Source organism: Eremomyces bilateralis, assembly GCF_010015585.1.
Source record: "Eremomyces bilateralis CBS 781.70 unplaced genomic scaffold P152scaffold_4, whole genome shotgun sequence".
Taxonomy (NCBI): domain Eukaryota; kingdom Fungi; phylum Ascomycota; class Dothideomycetes; order Eremomycetales; family Eremomycetaceae; genus Eremomyces; species Eremomyces bilateralis.
The window spans coordinates 536192-556970 of record NW_022985070.1 but is presented as its reverse complement, the minus strand read 5'-3'; the positions used below and the strand labels follow the sequence as shown (position 1 = coordinate 556970).

The following is a 20779-nucleotide window of genomic DNA, read 5'->3' as shown; positions in this document are numbered from 1 at the left end:
CGAGTCTTTGTTCGTGTTGGCCTATGACGGCAGGCTCAACACAGACACGGAGGGATCTTGAGTGTTAGCGGGTCTCTTCGATAGACCGGCTGTTACAAGTTACACGGAACAGTGTCACCCGGATATCACGAGCCGGACCTGCAGGTCTGACAGCCGATCTGATATCAGCCGAGTATGTGGATAGGTAAGGATAGATAACAGCAGTACGGGTACAGCGGGAAGCACGGGGAAACAATAACTAGGTTGGTGATATGAGATGGAAGATGGACCGAGCAGCATATACAAGAGGCAGAGAAGTCCGGAGGAGTTGATTATCGGTCAAGTTGGTTGGCAGCGAGGATTTATCGTCATGGCGGACTGGCGCCAGTCGCAAGTCGCAAGGCTCCAGGTTTAGAAGCAAGTTCAAGTGCCACCTGGTACGGGGTAGTAAACTAACGATCCATGCACATGTGACGATGTCCGTCTGGTCACTCGCTGACTGTGGTGAAGATGGAGTACAACTCATACAAGCTTGTGAATATCACATGATCACATTTCTTAGTAAGACATACATTGACCTTACCTCAGCAAGCTCAGGCTATTTGTGGTCGTGCCAAGGCACCGGAGTGGGACTATACCTAATCGGTAAGTCACATGCACTCCTCGAACAAATAGCCTGAGGATTCTGTCAATGGGTTTTGGGTGTGTGTGGAGAGCTTTCATACCAAATGGAAGACCATTTTTAACTCCATTTTCATCCACAACCACACTGTGCTCCGTCAATTAAATATAACCATTCGATTCCCCTGCTTTTTCTCCATAATTGATTGAATTTTGGGTCGTGTCGGCCTGAAACCAGCGTCGTCAGAGCGCGCGGTTGAACTCGCCCACTTTGCTACTTGCTCCAAGTCCTCAGCATAGTGCTGCGTCAAACACATCTAATGCACCACATCAGAAAGTAAGAGGGTCTCAAAGACGCAGTAAGGCACAGAGAATAAATGAGATATGTCAATTCATGAAGAAAAAGAGCATTAAATTTTGAGAATTTATCTACATCTACGCGACGACTTAAGGGTTGGGTGGTTATAGAGAGTGCTCTGTCACGCGAGCCAAATAGCTCGCTGAGGCTGTCTACGGTTAGCCAGAGCCCAGAGGTCTTAGACGCACTATAAGAATCCCGCGTCTAGTGCGGCAGGAACTATCACTATAAAGGGTCTAAGGAAGGAAATGAAGGCACTAGAAGAAGCCGTAGATATGTTTAGTGCCTACTAAGTCGACTGCATCTAGGAGAAGACTTTACCTACCGGCGTAGGGAGGGGGAAACAGTTAGAGGGTTAGAAAATCGAGGACTACGAGTGTATACTAGGCGACATACTGTCTAGGCAGATATACGAGCAAGTTAGCACTCGTGCTCCTCTTCTATGTAGATTGCTTAATAGTCTTATGACACCTAAGATGAGAAAAGATCGACTACCACGGGATCCTGTTAAGTTTAACCACAGGATTGCGATAGTCACGTTAATTCTCTGCTATTCTCGGGGGTCGGAAGGGAGCAATAGGTTTCCCCGCGTATTTGACGCCTTTCTGCATTCAAATGGTGTGAAACGGCGTGTCCTCGATATTCTTCACCAGCTTGGGGTTTATAAAGGCTACAAGAGGGCCCACAGATATCTCGAAACCGTGGCAGAATAAACAAAGGCATCCTTATCGCCTCTTAGTATAGACGTCGACCGATTATAACTAGGGGACGGTCCGTCCATATACTCCTGTCTAATTCGATCCAAAGGGATAAGGATGAAGCCGATGCCACCGCGACAAAGCAATAGCATTGCCTGGAATATGACATTTTTACCAAAAGATATCTTCGCTACAAGAGGAAGGTCCTCCTACTTGAATACTAAATGCCATATAACATCTATCTGCTTCTAACGAGGCTCGAATGGGTAGAGATGGCGGTCTAGGCCTGCTCGGATGATGACCTTCTGCACTTCCTCGGGCACGTCTCTTGCAATTTCGACCAGCCGCTATATAGCTAGCATACTCGTAGTGCTATAGGCATCGTGGACGAGATCTCCGGCGATGTCCACAGTCTCTCGTCGCCCGTTTCGAACGCTCGCCTTGCTTCGCATGGGAAATATGAACACAAAATGTGTTCAATAATAGATATTCGTGTGAATACCGACCGAGAAAGGCATTATATGACATCCAATGGGTGTTTTCCAGGCTCATTCGACCGTAAGTTCCGGAACGATGGCTGGATGGTGATTTCGGTGTGGTCTAGTTCATCACATATTAGCGTTTTTCACCCGACACAAGCATGGACATGTAAAAAAAAATCAATTACAAGATAGAGCATACTTTAATACACAATCGATCAGATTTTGGAGTACATACGACGTGTTTTGATGTGGTTATTAATGGATCGTGATTTTGTCAAATCCGCAGAGATACATACAAACCACATACAAAATTTATGCAGAGCAGTGCGCGTCATTGACAGAATCCTCAGGCTATTTACCAGAGGAGTAGTTAAAGTAACGTGACCTTTTACAAAAAAGGTTAGACTCCCCTGAGAAATAGCCTGAGCTTGCTGAGGTAACATTGACCCTCTCTAAAAACGGTTAGCATTCGGTGAGATTCGCTCAAGCATCGAAGTTAACATTCACGTGATTTCATGTCTTAGTAAGACATATGTCTACCCTCACTCAAAAACGGGTTGAATTCGGAGAGATTCAATGGGATTCGATGAGATTCGATGAGATTAATGATTATATAATCCAATTTTCACGTGCCCTGGGCATGTATTTGGCACGTGACTCTCTCCATGCCTTATCGGCTCATCCTTCATCTGTGATCTGCGTTGCCTAGCAACAGGCTTCGCCAACAGAAAGCCATCAAGTAAACTGTAAAGGAATTCTCACATTAACCTAATGCAGTTCAGTCAATGCAGATTGATCATGTCCCCACTTGAACATATCTATCAAAATGACAAGTTGAACAACTATCTCAGGAATTAATCAACACATTCATAGTGACACTATTTCCGATACTCGAGACGCTCTCTCATAGCAAGAATGGAGGCCCTCCTCTCCACCGCCTTCAACTACATCTCCTCCAAAGACGCCCAGAAGATATCGAAGGGATTGCGCCAGATCAAAGGCTTCCTCGAGCAAATCTGCCTCTCTCCCTCTTCCTCCTCCTCACCAAGCAAACGACCGACAGTCCCCACATCCTCCGACGCTCCGTCACACGAGAAGTCCCTCGTGAGTTTAGGTGGTGACCCGGCATTTCGGGCATTCTTCCGCCTTCAAGAGCGTTTCGAATGGAATGTTGCAACACGACTGGTCGCGTGCCTTGAGCGGTTATTAGGCATGGGAACATCGGCCGAGACGGACTTGTTGATCCTCTCATCGTTGACACTCCTGCAAGGATGCTTGCTGCTTCATCCACCTAGTCGAAGCATCTTTGAGGAGGAGATCTATCTCAACGTACGCAAGCCGAACCCTCTGCGACATACGGAGCCGCTAACAGTCGCCTTAGCTTTTACTTGATCTACTCGACCCTCTAAACCCCGCTTCGACCCAATCGACCACCCTTCAGGTTTTGATGTCCGCTCTCCTATACTCACCTCGTGCTGCTCGCTCCTTCGAACGCACCGACGGCCTCGCCACCGCCGCATCCCTCTACAAATCCCGTTCGACATCTCCCCACGTCCGCAAGTGCGTCGCCGAATTCCTCTACTTCTACCTTCTCGACGAAATTAATCCGACCACCAATCCCGAATCGAGTGATGAGCATAGTAATCCGAGTGCCGTAAAAGCCGCTCAATCCGCACCTGGCACGGGAGCACATGCGCATAGAAGGGGAGCGGGGCGGGATAAGGGTAACGACGTGGAGGCGCCGCAGCAGCGATGGAGCATGGCTTTGGGAGATGCGTCGGCGTTGGAGGAGGAATTGACACGACATCGAGAAAGAGAAGTGAAAAAGGGTGCAGTGCGAGGGCGAGACGAGAAACAGAGGCTGTTGGCAAGGCATTTGGGGAGTGTGGAAAGTTTGGAGAAGGAGTTGAGGCAGAGGAAACCGTTTGCAGAGATGATGGGATACGGATGAGCCGAAGCGAATGGTCAACTTGCAGGCGTTTCTTGGGTTTCTAGGTGCACTTATTTCCTACTTCTACGGTTGGATTGGGGCAGGATATCAGGTGCCGGACACCAGGCTCGGACGGTGCATTGGGGTAACAGGCTATCATTCCCTACGAGACTCATGTACCAACGTTCAAACAGGCGATGATGGAATAGGGTGGAATCCGGAGTTAGGTAGTTACGATACCCTATTGAGATACCATACATACGGCTCTGCCTCGCATTCACCGTTGTTGGCATCGGGGTGCTCCTGCGTATGTCTTATATACACGCACGCTGCCCTTGTATATGAAGTCCGAACCCGACCAATTGAGAACCACGACCGTCAGGACATGCCAACCCAAGAAACCAAATACAGCAAACGCCCACTCCACCAGACTCCATGATCTGGTCCCCGAAACCAGTCAAGCCATCGCATGCGAGAAATTATACTTCTCTCTTCCCCAACCTCACAACTTCACCCGGTCCTGCGCCTTGTTCACCACCTTAAGCAGCTTCTCATACGCCTTCTTATACTCCTCCGCGCTCAGCTCCCCCGGCACCGCCTCCTTCGCCGCCTCCCCCTCCTTCGCCGCCTTCTTCACCCCCTTCTCCGCCAGCACCATCATGGCGCTCGTCTGCATCCGCACACTGCCACCCGCCTGCCCCAGCTCCTCACGGCTCCGCACGAAGATGTACGGCGTGTTGTGGTCCTCGCACAGCACCGGCATGTGCGAGATGATGTCCCACGGGTAGGTGTCGGCGGCTAGGATGAGGATCCCGCGCGGCGCGGCCGTCGCAGCGGTGGAGGAGCGGCGGAGGGATTTTTGGGTCTCCTTGATGCCGGTGAGGAGGGCGCGGTTGCGGGAGGCTGGATGGAAAATGGTTAGCTCCTAGTTATATTACGCATCGAAAGGCGCTGCCGTCGAAACGCGGTAGGAAAATTTATTAGAGGTCCAACTCACCTCGTTTGACGCCATCGAGGATCTTCTTGGTCTCCTCCGCCGTCGCCATCGGATCGGCGAACGGCACAAGCTGCTTTACCACCTCGTCCTCGCCATTGACCGCGACCTCAGCAGCGCCGGTGCCGCCCATCTCGACATCTTCGTCCGCACCAGCGACGGCATCCGACGTAGGCTGCTCCTCGCGGTTCTTCTGCTTCTTCTCCTTCTTGTCCTTCTTGTCCTTCTTTTCCTTCTTGTGCGACTTGGACACGCCGTCTATGGACTTCCGGCTCTTCTTCTCCTTCTTCTCCGGATCTTCGGTTCTGTCTTTCGCCATTGTGTGGGAGGTGTGGCGGATTGGATTATTCCGGACGATGGGAGGGGTTGGTTTCTGAACAGGTCGTGGGAATTTCGGGATGTAGTGCACTCGAGGACTTTTTGGTACTCCCGTTAACGAAAACTCCGAAGTGTAACTGGTGTGCAAGAAACTTTGAGGAACCTCTAAGGCTCGAAAATTATATGCACTAGTCTGGATCAGGTTAGTGACATAGCTTCATCCCTGCACCAGCCATTTCAATATCAGATCATGTCTGGCTCAGTTGCTGAGCTGCCCAAGCCGCAACTCCTCGGCCGGAATCACCATAACCTTGCCCAAGAAGTGTTCTGTAGCTGGCAGAGGAACGTCGGGGTTTTCAGTTGAGGTACATGTTAAGTTAGTCAGATTACCAGGGCTGCTCTTGGTTTCCGCGACATGCAAGGCAGAATGACAGCGTTGAGCAAATCAATTCCTTCGAGGAAGATTCGAATACCTGTACAGAATACGATAGGTGCCGTAGGTATGTGCGATCACTCACAGCAAGTTGCAGATGGAAGGTCTTGGTTATGAAAGTAGCCATGCGATTCTCCTTATCTGCATCTATTCCACACAGCGCTTGGACAATCCAGAGTAGCATCTGCACTAAGACCATGCACCTCGCACTCCTCCACAACGGCGAAAAGGTGGAAAAAACGCCCCATCAGATATTATCGTAACCAACGAGCACCCCCATCGAGAAAAGCATCGCAACTACCGTAAGGCTTCCACCATTGTATCCCCGAAGCCCTCCTCGTCCTTCTTTCATCCTCCGCGCTTCTCGACGTCCGCCGTGCAAAATAACGAGGCAAAGGTACTCCATCCTTTAAGCATACAGGCCAGGGAAATCGCAAGAAAGGAGGGCAACCAAAATCCACGAACCACCCACGCTGATTGATCAATGGGACCGAATTGGGGGACGAATGTGAGAGAATAGCGTGGTTGAATCCGGCCGAAGGGAAGAAAGAGTGTCGATTCGATGGCAGGTAGACAGGAGGGAGTCAAATAAGGTTCCCCGAGGGTATCTCTCGACGTCACGCCGACGTTCCGAAAGTCTGTCCTCCCACCCATCCAGATAAACGGTCCGGATGGCACGAATGCCTTTGCAGTGATCCTTCGTCGTCCATCCATCGAATGATTAAAAAAGAGTTCTCGTGCATTGTTCTCAGGGAAAAAGGAAATGAAACGCCGATTGCAAAAAACATGTGGATCTGCACTTTGGTATCGTTATGTCCGATGCTGCGGTCACTGCCGCCCCGCCCAACAAGACTGCATTCCAATATATCCCCGTGGTGGGTATGGTTTGGGGAAGTGTAGGTCCGCGAGTGGAAGGACGGTGGGCGGTGGGCTTTATATTAAGCCGCACATGCGGAGATTCTCTTGGATGATGATGTCTGTTTGATATTGTTAGAGATGGATGGATTGGGGGACACGGGGTCGAACATACCATTGACAGCAGCCATGACGAATCGGATCTGCATGGTGTCGGTAGCGCAGGTGAAGTGAGTGTAGATTTGCTTGGTCTCATGCTGGTTCAGAGAGACAAATCGGTTGAGGATATAATCGCAAGCCGCACTGTAGTCGGCACCACCTATAGAGAGTCAGTCTTGCTTGCCTTCGGGGAGAAAAGCATCATGTTTGGAGCCCACCTTCGTAATCCGGGAAGTAGTTCTTCATCGGGCTCGACGGTAGCTTCTCTTTAAACCGATCGATTTTGTTCAAGAACAAGATGATGGACGTCTTGACAAACCATCTCGAGTTACAGATGGAGTCGAACAGCGTCAGCGCTTCCTGCATACGGTTGACCGTCTCATCTTCGAACAACAGCTGGTCGTATTCTGAGATGGCAACGAGGAAGAGGATGGTCGTCACGTTCTCGAAGCAATGGATCCACTTCTTTCGTTCGGAACGTTGGCCACCAACGTCGAACATGCGGTAGGTGAGATCGCCGATGATGAACGTGGTTTCGGTGATACCGGTGGTCTTCACACGCGATCGCAGGACGTCCTGGTCGTTGGGAATATAATCGGGAGCGGCGATGCGGTCGATCGAGTCGAAGTAGCTGAAAGTACATGAATTAGCATATGCAGTCCTCTCATGCGAGTACCAAGTCGATTTTCAACTGGTGTAATGGGGACTCACTATTTGGCCGAGTCATTGAGCTGATATTCTCGTGATCGCTGAAAGCATTGTGAAACACCAGGGTCGTTCCAGAGCACCTTGATAGCCAGACCAACCTCCGGGGGAAGCCGGTCGCCCTCAATCTGCGAGGGCTGCATGAAGATTGTCTGGACATGGTACTCGGCACGGCTGTCGTCGAGCGGGAGTTCCAATGATTCCATCGCTTCCAAGATGACCCGCATTGATTGGACGGTATTGCTGAAGATGATTTCCTTGAACGACTCCCGCTCATCCCTCGAGTAGCCACCTTCGTGGATGAGCTTCATCTGCTTGAGAATGGTCGACTTGCCCGACTCTCCGGCACCTAAAGTCCGGTTAGTCGGATGGTGTGCTGGTATACGATGGTCGTAAGGCGCGTACCGAGCAAGAGCACCTTGATTTCATTTCGCTGCATCATCCGGTCTTTCTTTAGCTGGTTTTCGATCTCCTCATTCCTGGCTCTCCCCTCCTTCTCCTCGGTGCTCATTCCACAACCCATGCTGGCTGTCTGTATGTATTCGCCTCGACTTAGATAGTTGGAGTGAGGCTCGGTTCGTGAAGCACAAGATTAACTTCGTACGTCGATGGGGCCTTCGAGGGTGACTGTGGTAAAGGGGTTGCGCGTCAGCTTTCAACAATTCCAAGCTCCAGCTCCAACGACGATGAATGATGAACGATGGTTCGGAGTATGGGAGAGATGAATTCGACGGCCCTTGGCTCGCCTGACCGTCATTTGAGACGATTTGCGCGGCGTCGGGGAGTAAGGCTGGGACGGGCTGCGAAGCGACCGGTTGGGGAATGATCGTCGCGAGGTTCGGAGGAACCACCCAGCCGGAGGAAGAGAAGGATTGGGAACTCACCTGTTTCAGAAAAAGGTAGATACTGGCGTTGAGAGAGTCGGACAGGCGGTCCTAGGAGTGAAGATGTGGGAAAAGGAAAACAATTCGCTCGACGACGAAGGGTGGTCGAGGACGGTTGAGTAGTGAAGCGCCGAAGCGGCGCGATTGGTTGGAGGACGACGTAGGGGGGATGATGGACAGGTGGATTGCAAATCCGGAGGTGGTGTGGGTAGTGGGACAGACGCACTAACTACTCCTGTGGTCAGACTGTGAGGCACTGATCTAGTCCAGCGCAAGGGAAATTCGGCGGGACGTTCGACAATAGCTGCCCCTCGAGAGAGTCGAGAACGGTTCGAATAACCAAGTCTCGCCCGTGGATCGATGTAGGTGAGATCAGGAAGAGGATAGCTACCGGTCGACGAGCGTCCCAAAGCGACTGTGGCTGGCAGAAGGGCTGCAGTGCGACGACGCAATCACGCAAACCGAGCGAGTTTAGTGCTCAGAGTCCTAGGCAGTGCTGTGGAGGGGATCGTTGCGACTGGGGTAGTGCCTGAACCGTGACAGTGTAGTCGGGGCTTGGGACACTTGGGGTTGGTTTGGGGGAGGGTGGGAACTGAAATGTAGAACCAGAGAGGTGGGAAGAAGAAAGGGAGTCAGAGCGACAAATGATGTGAATTCACTTCCTATTCAGATGATGGGATGGATGCTGTGAGAGATGTAAATTCCCGAAGAAGAGGACCACTTGCAGCGGAGCCGAACTGACTGAAGGGGGGGTGAACCGCGATCGGTAAATGAATAATTGATGCCAATTGCCAGTATTATGCCGCTCTACCGGGTGGCTACTGCAGGGGAAATACGGTCTCCCGTAATAAACTTTCTGTACCTACCATAAGTACCGGAACCAACTGGCAGTATTTAGGGAATATTTCTACGGGTTGAATGAGCTGGAAGAGCGAAGTTGGGAGGCCTGAGAGCCTATTCCCCTCCGTCCGGCTGCCCGCGGAGCCTAAGATAGGGGGTGATTTAGGGGCCCAGGGCCTACGGACACCGGCAGACACTCAGTGTGGTTCAGCGGTCGTTCGGCATGTTCGGGCGCTTGAACCCTCCCAATCGGCCAGTCACCCAGTCCGCCCCCCGCCCCCACAGGCCAGCCATTCTCAATTCCAGAATTCCCAAAATGCAGCTTAGACATCAGAACGCTAGAACCTCCACCTACTGGGCACTGACCAGTGACGAGTGACCACACCACAGACCACATCTTCCTAGTTCCTCATTCCTAGTTCCTCAGGTCCTGCTTCACATAAAGCTTATCATCAACTTCACCAATTAGCAATATCAAGTTCCCGCCCGTGGTCACCGCTAATTTCAGAATAATTACTAGGATACGAGTTTTGAGTTTTGAGTTTTGACAATACCCTTCCACCAGTCGGCACCACTCCCCAGTAACAACTGACCCGTCGCAGTCCTCATGCTCCGTCTACTCTCTTATTCACTATTATCACAGTGCCATCGCTGCGGCTAAAACCAAGCAGTGAGAGACACAGCCTCCCTTTCACCAAGTGACCGACGTCTCTGCAATCACCTCCGCCTCAGGTTTCGACTACATCACAGATTCAGAGGTAGGACCTCGCATCTCAGCCATCTTCTCTTTTGATTCGGAGGATCGGTCAATTCCACCCACGGCCGCTCCAGCCTTCAAAGCTTCTCGAACACGGAGCAATTTGAACGCCCCACATCAGGATTCAGACGCATGAGTGTCAACTGTGTCATGCATCAGCGGAGGGATTCAAGATTCGTTCGTGATGCGACAATTGCCCGCTCGCGAACCCACGCATCCCACCACTTAAACAACCCCGTCAATCTCAATTAAGATTTCGCTATCCTTTAACATGAATCACTCCAGTCCGCTCTCCCCTAGTCGCCTAGTCCCAATATTACCCTATGATCGGCTTTCATCACCGCCCAACGACACTAGCATCCCTTCTGGACCTTCTCCATTCGCAATTTAGCATCCGATTAAATCTCCAATCTCCAATCTCCAAAGGTCTCTTACTCGCCGACCGCGCCGGAACATGTCATCCTGCTGTCTGACTGTCTGGCCTGGTCTGCGACAGTCTCGGTTTGATACGAATGATCAATTACGATAACTAACCCTTGTCCGCGACAACATCTCGCAAATTTTGTCCCGGCTTCAGACCTGTTCCTGATTTAGGTCGCTCGGATATGCGTATCTCCTCAGTCCTCACGCACGCAGTACTCAGTAAATCAGGGATTGAAGCACGAGGTGTATCGTTCAGATCGACAAACATCCCCTAGGTCGCAGCAGACTGGGTTGATAAGGATCCAAGCAGCGACGTTCTTGTAGCCATCCGCATTCAATCACTTCACCTACTTCATTTGCCAGAGTAATATTCCAACATATCCACAGGACCACACTGCAATGTCGCTTGGCGTAATACTCAGATTGTCTAATGTCGCCAATACGGGACTTCTAACTATAACCTTTTCTGTTGATGCCGCTACCAACTTTCGTTCTTGCTCCCCCAACTCCCAGTTTTCGAGATTCTCGTCCATATTCACTTCTTCGCAGCGCATCTTGCATGCCCGACCTTCGATCTGTGGAACAACCACATGTCCGTCCGGTACGCAACGCTGAGCTGAGGATGTGGACTTCCGAGTCAAGAATATCTGACAATGGCCGATGGCGGGAATAGATATAGATCTCAGGGTCTGATCCATGTATGTCGCCTGAAGACAAAACCCTCCGATCTGACCGCTTCATCATTCGCCGAACGGTTACACCATTCAGCTGCTCGTTCTCGCGCGTAATTACTAATCCTCCACTGACTTCCTCTAAATCCCGACCTGGTTTTAATTTCCTATATGTCGGTTTGGTAATATCAGGCCATATGTGGCACAAACGCCGACGCATTCTCGTCACTCAATACATTCATCCACTCCCAGAACCGCACTCCTATTTCTTCATGCTCGAGTCTACACCTTCTTTCCAGCTTGGAACTGTGGTGTTCGGGCGTGTTCCCCTATCACTCTGTCGGACGTCAACTACCGGCTGGTGTCGATCATACTTTATCCATCAAACATCGATGCTGGATTGCAAGGTTATCTGTGGATTCAGCCACCCTCGGTGAAACGCTCTGGACGTTGTACAAGCACGCCTCGCCCAGAAAGCTGGATATTTCGACGATTCGAATACACTCTTCCAGGGCAGAGCACATACATCAACAACCAGTCAATCCGATTGAGGCTCTGTAAGAAGGACGTAATCCGGGTTGGCAAGACGTCAGAACCACATAATCATCTTCCACCGGCTTTTGTGGATCATCCATGGGATAGCATTGAGCACATCCAGACTGAGCAGTGAGGTGAGGGGTCTGTGGAGAGAGTGACGTTGACGTTCCCGGCGACAACACATCCTCAGAACCCCATCATTCTGCTTACATTTGTTGCTAAAGAAGGCACACAATAAAGATGTATACTGCAATTACAGTCCATGGTAGGTACTGTCTCCCAATGGTTGAACTATAATCAGCTGTGGCACAGCTCGACTCGGAAGTCCATCCGCCTCATTCCCATGGCTCCAAAACAATATTATTAGCTGTCAACCGAAGGACCGATACATTTGGGAAGGTGGCTGCGGCGTGTTAGGTTCCCTGCTGTGCTGAATTAGAAACTGAAATAAAAGGATTGCTTGGAGCCTCAGCTGGTTCTAAAATTGATACCTTACGACGCAATCAAGCAATCAAGCAAGGCTCGACTAGTTCCACCTTACGAATTAATTGCTCCTATCCGTGATATATTTCCGACATCTGGCTTTCATGGTCCGTCATTTGAGGCTAAGCAATCGACTTGCTTCATCCAGCTGGATCCAATTCACCACAACGCACGATTGCACATGCACGACAAAGCGATTACCCACCACAGGCGGAGCATCGGCGCTGGCAGCTCATTGGAAAGTCTGCTTCCGCCCCCTCCGTATGCGTGATGCTTCGAATTTAATGGACGCGAATTCCCCGTTCGTTTGCGTTCTTTTCATCTTTTGGCCTTGGATTCCTCCGACTTCCCCATCATGTTTCTAACGGTCTAACCCTTCCATCTTGTTGCATGCCTCCCGCAAATCCAAGGCCTCGACTGTCGAAATCCCACTAGCTCTATTACCCCACATCGTCCTGGGAGGAATTGACTTATCGACCCTCAGTCCCACCTTTTGATCAGTGTTACGTATAACGTTTGTCCACAACCACACGTACCTTGGATAGAGAAAGCTTGCAGCAAGTGCACGGCCATTCCGACTCTCCATTCGAATCGCGGCGACCCTCATTCGCTAACCAACGGTGTCGAATTCACTGCCCCTCCTCCTGCTGCAAGTACCTACCGTCATTATTGATTGCCCACATTCCACGTCTTGGTGACGGCACAAACGAATATATTTGTACAATGCCTCGCCCAGCTCTCCCGGGTCGCTTAAGCAGCTTCCCCAACCGATTGAAGGGCAACAATACCCCCACCGCCAATTCAAGCAGGAGTACCAGTCCGAAGCCCGGCACAATGCTCGATGCCAAAGACAGCCTTGTGCTCAAGGTTAAGGCCATCAAGGTGGGTGCTGCTTGAAATTGCTATAAAGTTTAGCGAAACCTCGATGCTGACGACCTGTTTCGATTCCAGGGCCAGGACCTTGCAGCAAAGGACAGGACTGGAACAAGTGATCCCGTAAGACTTGCAGACCCCTGGGTTTCTCCGCATGAATTGACCTTAAGGGACCTGACAGTATCTCGTGGTCACGCTTGGAGACGCACGATCCGCTACGTCGACGATCCCCAAAACCCTAAACCCCGAATGGAACCAGGACCTCGAGTTCCCCGTCGTCGGCGTACAAAGCCTTCTCTTGGAGGCCGTTTGCTGGGATAAGGATCGATTTGGCAAAGACTACATGGGCGAGTTCGCCATCGCGCTGGACGATGTCTTTAGCAATGGTGAAGTGGACCTCCAGGTTCGTGCACTTCAACCCAAAGGCGGAACATTGACAAGACTGGTCTAATGCTTCTCGGAAAACAGCCTGCATGGTATCCGCTCGAGTCTCGCCGGACGGGGAAAAAGTCTTCCTTCGTCACCGGCCGTGTGCAGCTACATCTTTCGCTGAGCGACCCCTCCAATCCCGCCGCGACACCACAGCAGATTATACAGAAGTTCAGTACGATCACGGGGGCGGACGGGGTCGACGATGACGACGAAAAAGGAGAGCAGGAGAGCCCCGAACTGGAAGATGAAGATGAAATCGATGAGGAGGACGGCCAAGCTTTAGCGGAGAAGACGGAAGAAACACGGACAAAGAAACGGAGGCGGCGGATTGCGAAGTTAAGAAGAAAGGCGAAGCAGAAGGCATACGAATTCAATGGTGGTTCAGTCGTTGCAGGCGTGCTCTATTTGGAGATCTGCAAGATCACGGATCTCCCCCCTGAACGGAACAGTAGGTCTATAAAATACTCCTGGTCTATGGATGCTAACTTCGGGAAAGTGACCCGTACCTCATTCGACATGGACCCATTTGTGGTTACATCTCTGGGCAAGAAGACCTATCGTACTCGAGTAGTCCGACATAACTTGAACCCAGTCTATGATGAGAAGCTCGTTTTCCAAGTACTGCGTCAAGAAGTAAATTTTTCGGTCAGCTTCGCGGTTGTGGATCGAGATTCCTTCTCCGGCAATGATTTCGTCGGCACCGTAAATTTGCCTCTAGAAAAAGTTACCGGAACCTCTCCCGAAGCCGATCCGGAAACCGGTCTCTACAGTCTTCCCGAACCCGCAGAGTATGCCCATGTGGCGAAAGCCAGGAAGCGCTTCGGCATTCCGTTGTCTCGTTCGTCATCGAGCCAAAGCTTATCTCGACTAAACAAGCCGGCACTCAAGAAGGAGGAGTCGACGCTATCGATCCGCAGTGCAGCAGTAAATCTGGACGTTCCTCCGGGCCCAGGGAACGCTCCACTGGCTCCGGATCTGATATCCGAATCGAGCAGCGCAAGCCCGCCTACAGCGCCGCTGAACGTCGGGCCAGATGAACACGAGCTGACCGCATTCGAACTCCCGATCGATCTGAAGAACAAGGACCGGTGGGAGTCGAAGCACAATCCGGTGTTGTATATCAAAGCCAGGTATCTCCCATATAAAGCCCTACGGCAGCAGTTTTGGAAAGCCATGCTACGGCAGTACGATGCGGACGATAGCGGCAAAATTGACAAGGTTGAGTTGACGACGATGCTGGACAACTTGGGCTCTACATTGCACGAGGACACGATCGATGGTTTCTTCAAGCGTTTTGCGGGGGAGACCGGAGAGGAAGGCGAGGCATTGATGACAATCGACCAGGCCGTGGTCTGCCTGGAGGATCAGTTGCAGCGGACGCAACCCAAGTCCTCAGAAGGTTCGAATGGCTCTGAGACTCCTTCGGTTTTTACGCCGGGCGTCGAGACGCCGGTCAACGAAAGCATGAACTCATCGTCAGTGCTCGTGCTTGAATCCGACGTTCAAGGTAAAGAAGGGGAAGAAGGGGCAACTATGTCCAGAGATGACCTGGTAGATGATGGGGGCGAGGAGCATGTCATCGAAATCCGCGAATGTCCAATCTGTCACCAACCGCGCCTACACAAGCGCTCCGATTCTGACATCATCACGCATATCGCCACATGCGCCAGCCAGGACTGGAGACAGGTCAACAATCTGCTCATGGCTGGCTTCGTCACATCCAGCCAGGCGCAGAGGAAGTGGTACTCCAAAGTCATCACAAAAATCAGCTACGGTGGATATAAACTGGGTGCGAACTCGGCCAACATTCTGGTCCAAGATCGACTTACCGGCCAGATCAACGAAGAACGGATGAGCGTCTACGTCCGACTCGGAATTCGGCTGCTATATAAGGGGTTGAAGAGTCGAGATATGGAGAAGAAGCGGAGTAAGCGGTGCGCAGGCGACGGGTATGGCGTTCACTAACCGTGCGATAGTTCGAAAGCTTCTACGCTCCCTAAGCATTAAACAAGGCAAGAAGTACGATGACCCAGCATCGGCGTCTCAGATCCGGAGCTTCATCGCCTTCCATCAACTGGACATGTCCGAGGTTCTGCTGCCGACCGAGCAGTTCAAAACCTTCAACCAGTTCTTCTACCGTGCCTTGAATCCCGGGGCCCGTCCCTGCTGTGCTCCCTTCCGTCCGGAAATCATCACATCCCCAGCCGACTGCCGTTCCGTGGTCTTCAATAAGTTGTCCGATGCGCAACGCATCTGGGTCAAGGGCCGAGAGTTCACGATCGAGCGGCTGTTGGGGGATGCGTATCCCGAAGACGCAAAGCGGTATCACAATGGGGCGCTTGGAATTTTCCGTCTGGCGCCGCAAGATTACCACCGTTTCCATATCCCGGTCGACGGCATCCTCGATGAGCCGAAGCTTATTGCCGGGGAGTACTACACGGTGAACCCGATGGCAATCCGGTCAGCATTGGATGTCTACGGGGAGAACGTGCGGGTCATCGTGCCGATTGACAGCGAGAAGCACGGGCGTGTCATGGTGATTTGCGTCGGCGCAATGATGGTCGGCAGCACTGTCATCACCCGAACTGCCGGCGAGAAAGTGAGGCGTGCTGACGAACTGGGGTATTTCAAGTTTGGTGGAAGCACCCTCCTGGTACTGTTCGAGCCGGGTATGATGCAATGGGACGAGGATTTGGCCGATAATTCGGCGGGAGCCCTCGAAACATTGGTGAGTTGAAGGGTGGTCATCCTACTACAATCGGTCGATACTAACGAATATATAGATTCGAGTCGGCATGTCCATGGGCCACTCTCCAAATGCGCTACCTCATATTCCAGACACAAAGACGGATAGCCCGACAAGGCAGGAGAGGATGGATGCAAAGAGACGCATTGAAGGCAGCCTGGCGCCTCCGATGGATCCTGTCCCACCATCTGTCCCGTCAGACAAGAGTACACCTTGATGAATTCCACTGTAGCTTTTGTCGATGATACCGGTACTGTACTTTGCCGCTGGGTACTTTTCCGCTCGCCTTTGAAGCAATTGTCTTGCAGCTATGGAAGGATATGCGTTGCCACAACTGCCGTATTCAACATGTGTCAGCTGTAGGCTGTCAGAACTGAAAATGCCACATAGTAGAATATATCCGCCATGTAGAGACCTAGTCCTGCACTGCGGACACTTTGCAGAATCTCTCCGATAAAGCGATGCTTAATTCGTGCTCTTTGTCACGGTGCTATTTTGGAGGACCATGGATATGGATCACTATCGTAAAACAGCTTGTATTCGACGAAACGAAAGATAAAGAAGGAGAATGGGAAACCAGAACAGAGAGAGAGATATAATATACACAAAGCGGGATTGTGAATCACCACGTGATAACCCCTAACACATCGGAGGCATCACATCACATCCAATCGTATCGTGAGGCATCCATATCAGGCCATAAGGCAACAATCCATCAACGCCTCAAAGCACGAAAAATACGACTGTGACACTCTTGTGCAATTATCCTATCTCCGCGGTAATATCCTTCGCGCACCGGCCGCCTGGTGGCCGTACCACGCCTTGTGCGGCCGAACTACTCGCCACGCGGAATTGATTGTAAATAATATTCAAATCCAAAGGACGCGAAGCCTGCCACTAGGGTGGGTGAAATTTTTCAATGAAATCTATTGTTCTTGTAATTTTCATGAAATATTTCCGGAGGCCTGGAAATATTTCATGCCAAGCTTTCATTACTAATTAGGAAGGTGGAGGTGGAGTTACGATGGTAGGATTTGAGGTGTTTCACGTTTAGGGTGGGTATAATATATGAAATAAACGTTTCTTACCTAAGAAACTCTGAAACCTTGAAATAAACATTTATTTCAATTGAAAATTACCTAAAATAAGCTAGGCCCAAAATAGTTAGTTTAATGATATGCTAGCCGTATTAGGTTAGTATATCACGTGATGCCATATTTATTTTGAAGCGGTAGATCTGTCCCGTACCTGCAGGGATCTATTGTATGCAGAAACCACATTGCTTCCAGCTACCATATCTTTACGGAACCACGTCTATTCCATATGCGCCCTACATTCTCATACTCGCCTGATTTAGAGCTATAATTTGACATTCATATTAATATAGGAAGTCTGTGTTGAGTCCGGTCGAAAATCTTTCATTTTCGACTTGTAAAGTTGTAATGCAGCTGATGGTCTGTTCCCCTGGGCAACAGAATACAGCTTTTGCGGTCTTTTCTTCTGCTACCAATAACTCTACAAGTATCTATTTAATTTTGATATAGTATACATTAATCGATTGCTTTCATTTAAAGCTATAATTTAATATATATATCATTATATATAAATGCTGTTTTCAATTGTTGATAAGCCGGGTTCACAAGTAGCTGGAATGTCCCCAGCCTCTGATGTAGATTTGAGGCCATTTTATTCATAAAGTCTTCAAATCCCAACAATATCACCAAACCTTTATTGAACCTTATATTTTATACATCTACTTCTTCGTCTCAGCGAGCTCTATCTATGTATCACATAATATGGGTAGACCCGGACGTCCTGAGGATGCTATCTGGAAGCATTGGGCGAGTGGAGTTTCACCTGCGAACAAGGCCATAATGACCTGCAAATACTGCGGGAAAACCTTCGCAAAGAACGCTACACGAGCGAAGGGTCATTTCGAAAACCCAGGAGAATGCGAGAATAACCCAGTATCTCGAGACTCACGAACTCCATCCATGTCTTTGCCTTCTTCATCTTTGTCTCCTTCCCCGAATCCGAGTGGTGTAAAGAGATCAGGATCTCAGCCAATGCTCCAGGAATACTTCAAGAAACGGTATATCAAAGCCGATCGACAGACGAGACTTGAAACGCTCTTAACAAAAGCTATCGTTACATCTGGAAGCCCCTTTCACATTCTAGAGAATGATGATATGAAAGACTTTCTTCTCGAGCTTGCAGGACCGGACGGAAATTTCAAAATACCTAACCGCCACCGCGTCGCGGGAGACATCCTCAACAACCTATACTCGAGCCTTTACGATGAAGTGCGTCGCTTTATCTTCGATCGATTCGACTATAAACACTCCATCAATGCCTGCATTGACGAGTTGAGCAATGCAGCAGGCGAACGCGTTATCAACCTCTCTATCATACATCCTGATTTCGGTTCCCTCGTTATCTCGACGCATCTAATACGGTGGAAAGACCGACAAACCGCGAAATACCTTGTGAACGTTCTTCGGAAGGGTCTGATTGACTTCTTTGGGGTGGACAAGCTAGATATGGTTAATAGCCTATCTACCGATACATGCTCAACAATGCGATCAGTCTGGAAGATGATTCAGAAAGATAAAGAGCTAGGGCATATTATCCCCATTCCTTGTCAGGCTCACGGTCTGAATCTCCTCGTCCAAGATATCTTAAAACTACCGAAGTTTAAGCCTTGATTCAAGACCTGTCAGAGCCTGATCAACAGTATCCGGAACTCCTCCCGTATACTTGGTGAGATCAGGGCGCTACAGGTCCAATATTACGGGAAGACGAAGATGCTCATCGCTGCTGTTGAAACAAGATGGGGAACACATCTCAAGGCCCTCAACTCGGTCGTAGAGAATAGGAAAGCTATCCAGGAGTTCTTCCGTACCGTATTGCCAACCATGGAAGGCCTATCCGGTAATCTAAAAGAGAAGTTTACCGAACTTACGCCGGTCATACTCGATTATCGCCTCTGGAATGATCTGGACGAGCTCCTGTATGTTATTGAACCGATCTCGATGTTCCTTAGGGAGACAGAGGTCTCGCGGAAGCAGGATATTGGCTCGGTGATATCGAAATGGGATACGGTTAAGGCCCATCTTGATTTACAGTTCTCAAACATCAACGCCCTACCGATGGCTGCATCGGTTGAGAACAAGTGGCTTACCCGGAAAGAGAAACAGATTACCGCTGATCTCCACCGTGTCGCTTTCCATCTGAACCCTCTAAACCGGAAAGTACACGTTACTTCAAAAGATCGCAAGCTCATTGAGGACTTCATCATGAAGTATTCGGGGAACTCTACTATAGCGAACCAGGCAATCAGGATCTTCACGCAATATAAAGATTCCATGAGCTCGTTCCATCGGAATAAGCGCCTTATCGCGGAGGAGAATGACACCCTAGAATACTGGAGCACCGCGAGCGCATTTCATCATGCAGCACCTCTAACAGCGATCGTTAATCGTGTTTTTACAGCACCGGCGAACTCAGTCCCATCGGAGAGGGCTTTCTGTCACAGAATATCTGTGTTTTATTGACGTATCATTGGCGTATCGTTGGCGTATCACCACTGTCTCATCTCATATTCGATTCTATGCCTTCTGTTTCCTTTATCGGGGAAAAGATCATCATAAAAAACCACATAAATAGCTGCAGGAACAGCCTGTTTTCGTAGGATTGAGGCTAAGAAAAAGGATCAAGTTAAATCTATCTACGCTCTTTTGGAATCTAACGGGGTTTTCCACCGTGTCGCTGCATTAATCACCGGATTGAGCGAAACCGCTATTTATCTCACACTTTCTCTGTGCAGAATCTTTTGATGACAGCGAAGAGGAGTCGTATGAAGGGAGAAACCCTAAATAAGATGCTCTTCATCTATATGAACTCCAGGACTTTGCAGCATTACGCGGAGTATAGTACAGAAGAGTATCTAAAGTCATTGCATGACTTATGTGACCTTGAACTTGAGGAGGAGGCTGAGACGCATCAACTGTTTGCGGAGCAGCTCAATGATGAAGATCATGATGAAGATCATGATTCGGATGAGGGTCAGGATAGTGAGGGGGAGGAGATTGGTATTGATGAGATATAGTCGTTTCTTGGTTCCGCATTTCCTAAGTCTTAATATATCCTGCTTAATATATCCTAATACCGTGTTCGGAGACTCTTCGTGTATTTGATATCACGGGTCCTTCTCCATATCCATTGCGACTTCCTTCTTTCGTTGGGATCCCTACTTGCTCTCCGTTCACGAGGGGAAACGATGCAGGCAAGAATACGATGGTGGATACAGCCTCCAGGGGTCCGTCACGGGATTCCTGATTTTAGGTAAGGAAATAAATGCAAGAAATAAAACAATAAATTTCATTGTTTTCGTAATTTACTCGGGCCTATTTATTTCATTATTTCTTTACGCCCACCCTATTCACGTTGCATATAGAATTTTGAATCACCTTTGATTTCACACTGGCTGCCACGGTCCAGCCTAGAATTTTAGCCGCACTGGACTAAAATAACCGTTTTTGATCTAGGTGGTTCGTTTCAAGCCACCAAATGTCGCTAAACCCAATGGCAGGGGGTTGCTC

General features: G+C 49.8%; 5 protein-coding genes across 5 annotated transcripts; 3 read left to right on the top strand and 2 right to left on the bottom strand.

Moving 5' to 3' along the window:
• The first annotated feature begins 2950 nt into the window (after positions 1 to 2950).
• Positions 2951 to 4249, top strand: P152DRAFT_237067 (cell division control 14, SIN component). Its single transcript, XM_033674597.1, has 2 exons — positions 2951 to 3467; positions 3520 to 4249. The coding sequence occupies exons 1-2, from the start codon at positions 3054 to 3056 to the stop codon at positions 4087 to 4089; spliced, it is 984 nt and encodes a 327-aa protein (XP_033536519.1). The 5' UTR covers positions 2951 to 3053; the 3' UTR covers positions 4090 to 4249.
• P152DRAFT_455926 (L30e-like protein) lies at positions 4082 to 5517 on the bottom strand. Its single transcript, XM_033678891.1, has 2 exons — positions 5066 to 5517; positions 4082 to 4971 (listed from the first exon to the last, which is right to left on the bottom strand). The coding sequence occupies exons 1-2, from the start codon at positions 5379 to 5381 to the stop codon at positions 4571 to 4573; spliced, it is 717 nt and encodes a 238-aa protein (XP_033536518.1). The 5' UTR covers positions 5382 to 5517; the 3' UTR covers positions 4082 to 4570.
• Positions 5518 to 6746: 1229 nt separating this feature from the next.
• Positions 6747 to 8055, bottom strand: P152DRAFT_391732 (G-protein alpha subunit; the record flags this gene model as incomplete). The annotated part of the gene is made up of 5 exons (XM_033676113.1): positions 6747 to 6790; positions 6844 to 6987; positions 7046 to 7458; positions 7539 to 7881; positions 7938 to 8055. 5 exons carry the CDS (start codon positions 8053 to 8055, stop codon positions 6747 to 6749), a joined length of 1062 nt encoding a protein of 353 aa, XP_033536517.1.
• A 4616-nt stretch (positions 8056 to 12671) lies between these two features.
• P152DRAFT_236963 (uncharacterized protein) lies at positions 12672 to 16847 on the top strand. Its single transcript, XM_033674596.1, has 7 exons — positions 12672 to 13009; positions 13079 to 13123; positions 13182 to 13403; positions 13469 to 13880; positions 13929 to 15359; positions 15409 to 16160; positions 16216 to 16847. The coding sequence occupies exons 1-7, from the start codon at positions 12851 to 12853 to the stop codon at positions 16393 to 16395; spliced, it is 3201 nt and encodes a 1066-aa protein (XP_033536516.1). The 5' UTR covers positions 12672 to 12850; the 3' UTR covers positions 16396 to 16847.
• A 2246-nt stretch (positions 16848 to 19093) lies between these two features.
• On the top strand, positions 19094 to 19732 carry P152DRAFT_471543 (uncharacterized protein; the record flags this gene model as incomplete). The annotated part of the gene is made up of 1 exon (XM_033681074.1): positions 19094 to 19732. One exon carries the CDS (start codon positions 19094 to 19096, stop codon positions 19730 to 19732), a length of 639 nt encoding a protein of 212 aa, XP_033536515.1.
• Positions 19733 to 20779: the final 1047 nt, after the last annotated feature.

What these genes read in the sequence shown, in the direction of transcription:
- P152DRAFT_237067 (XM_033674597.1), top strand. Translation starts at nt 3,054, where the DNA reads ATGGAGGCCCTCCTCTCCACCGCCTTCAACTACATCTCCTCCAAAGAC. An exon ending in AGGAGGAGATCTATCTCAAC is followed by an intron (nt 3,468 to 3,519) that starts GTACGCAAGCCG and finishes CAGTCGCCTTAG; the next exon opens with CTTTTACTTGATCTACTCGA.
- P152DRAFT_455926 (XM_033678891.1), bottom strand. Translation starts at nt 5,381, where the DNA reads ATGGCGAAAGACAGAACCGAAGATCCGGAGAAGAAGGAGAAGAAGAGC. An exon ending in CCTCGATGGCGTCAAACGAG is followed by an intron (nt 4,972 to 5,065) that starts GTGAGTTGGACC and finishes TTTTCCATCCAG; the next exon opens with CCTCCCGCAACCGCGCCCTC.
- P152DRAFT_236963 (XM_033674596.1), top strand. Translation starts at nt 12,851, where the DNA reads ATGCCTCGCCCAGCTCTCCCGGGTCGCTTAAGCAGCTTCCCCAACCGA. An exon ending in GGACTGGAACAAGTGATCCC is followed by an intron (nt 13,124 to 13,181) that starts GTAAGACTTGCA and finishes GGGACCTGACAG; the next exon opens with TATCTCGTGGTCACGCTTGG. An exon ending in ATGGTGAAGTGGACCTCCAG is followed by an intron (nt 13,404 to 13,468) that starts GTTCGTGCACTT and finishes CTCGGAAAACAG; the next exon opens with CCTGCATGGTATCCGCTCGA.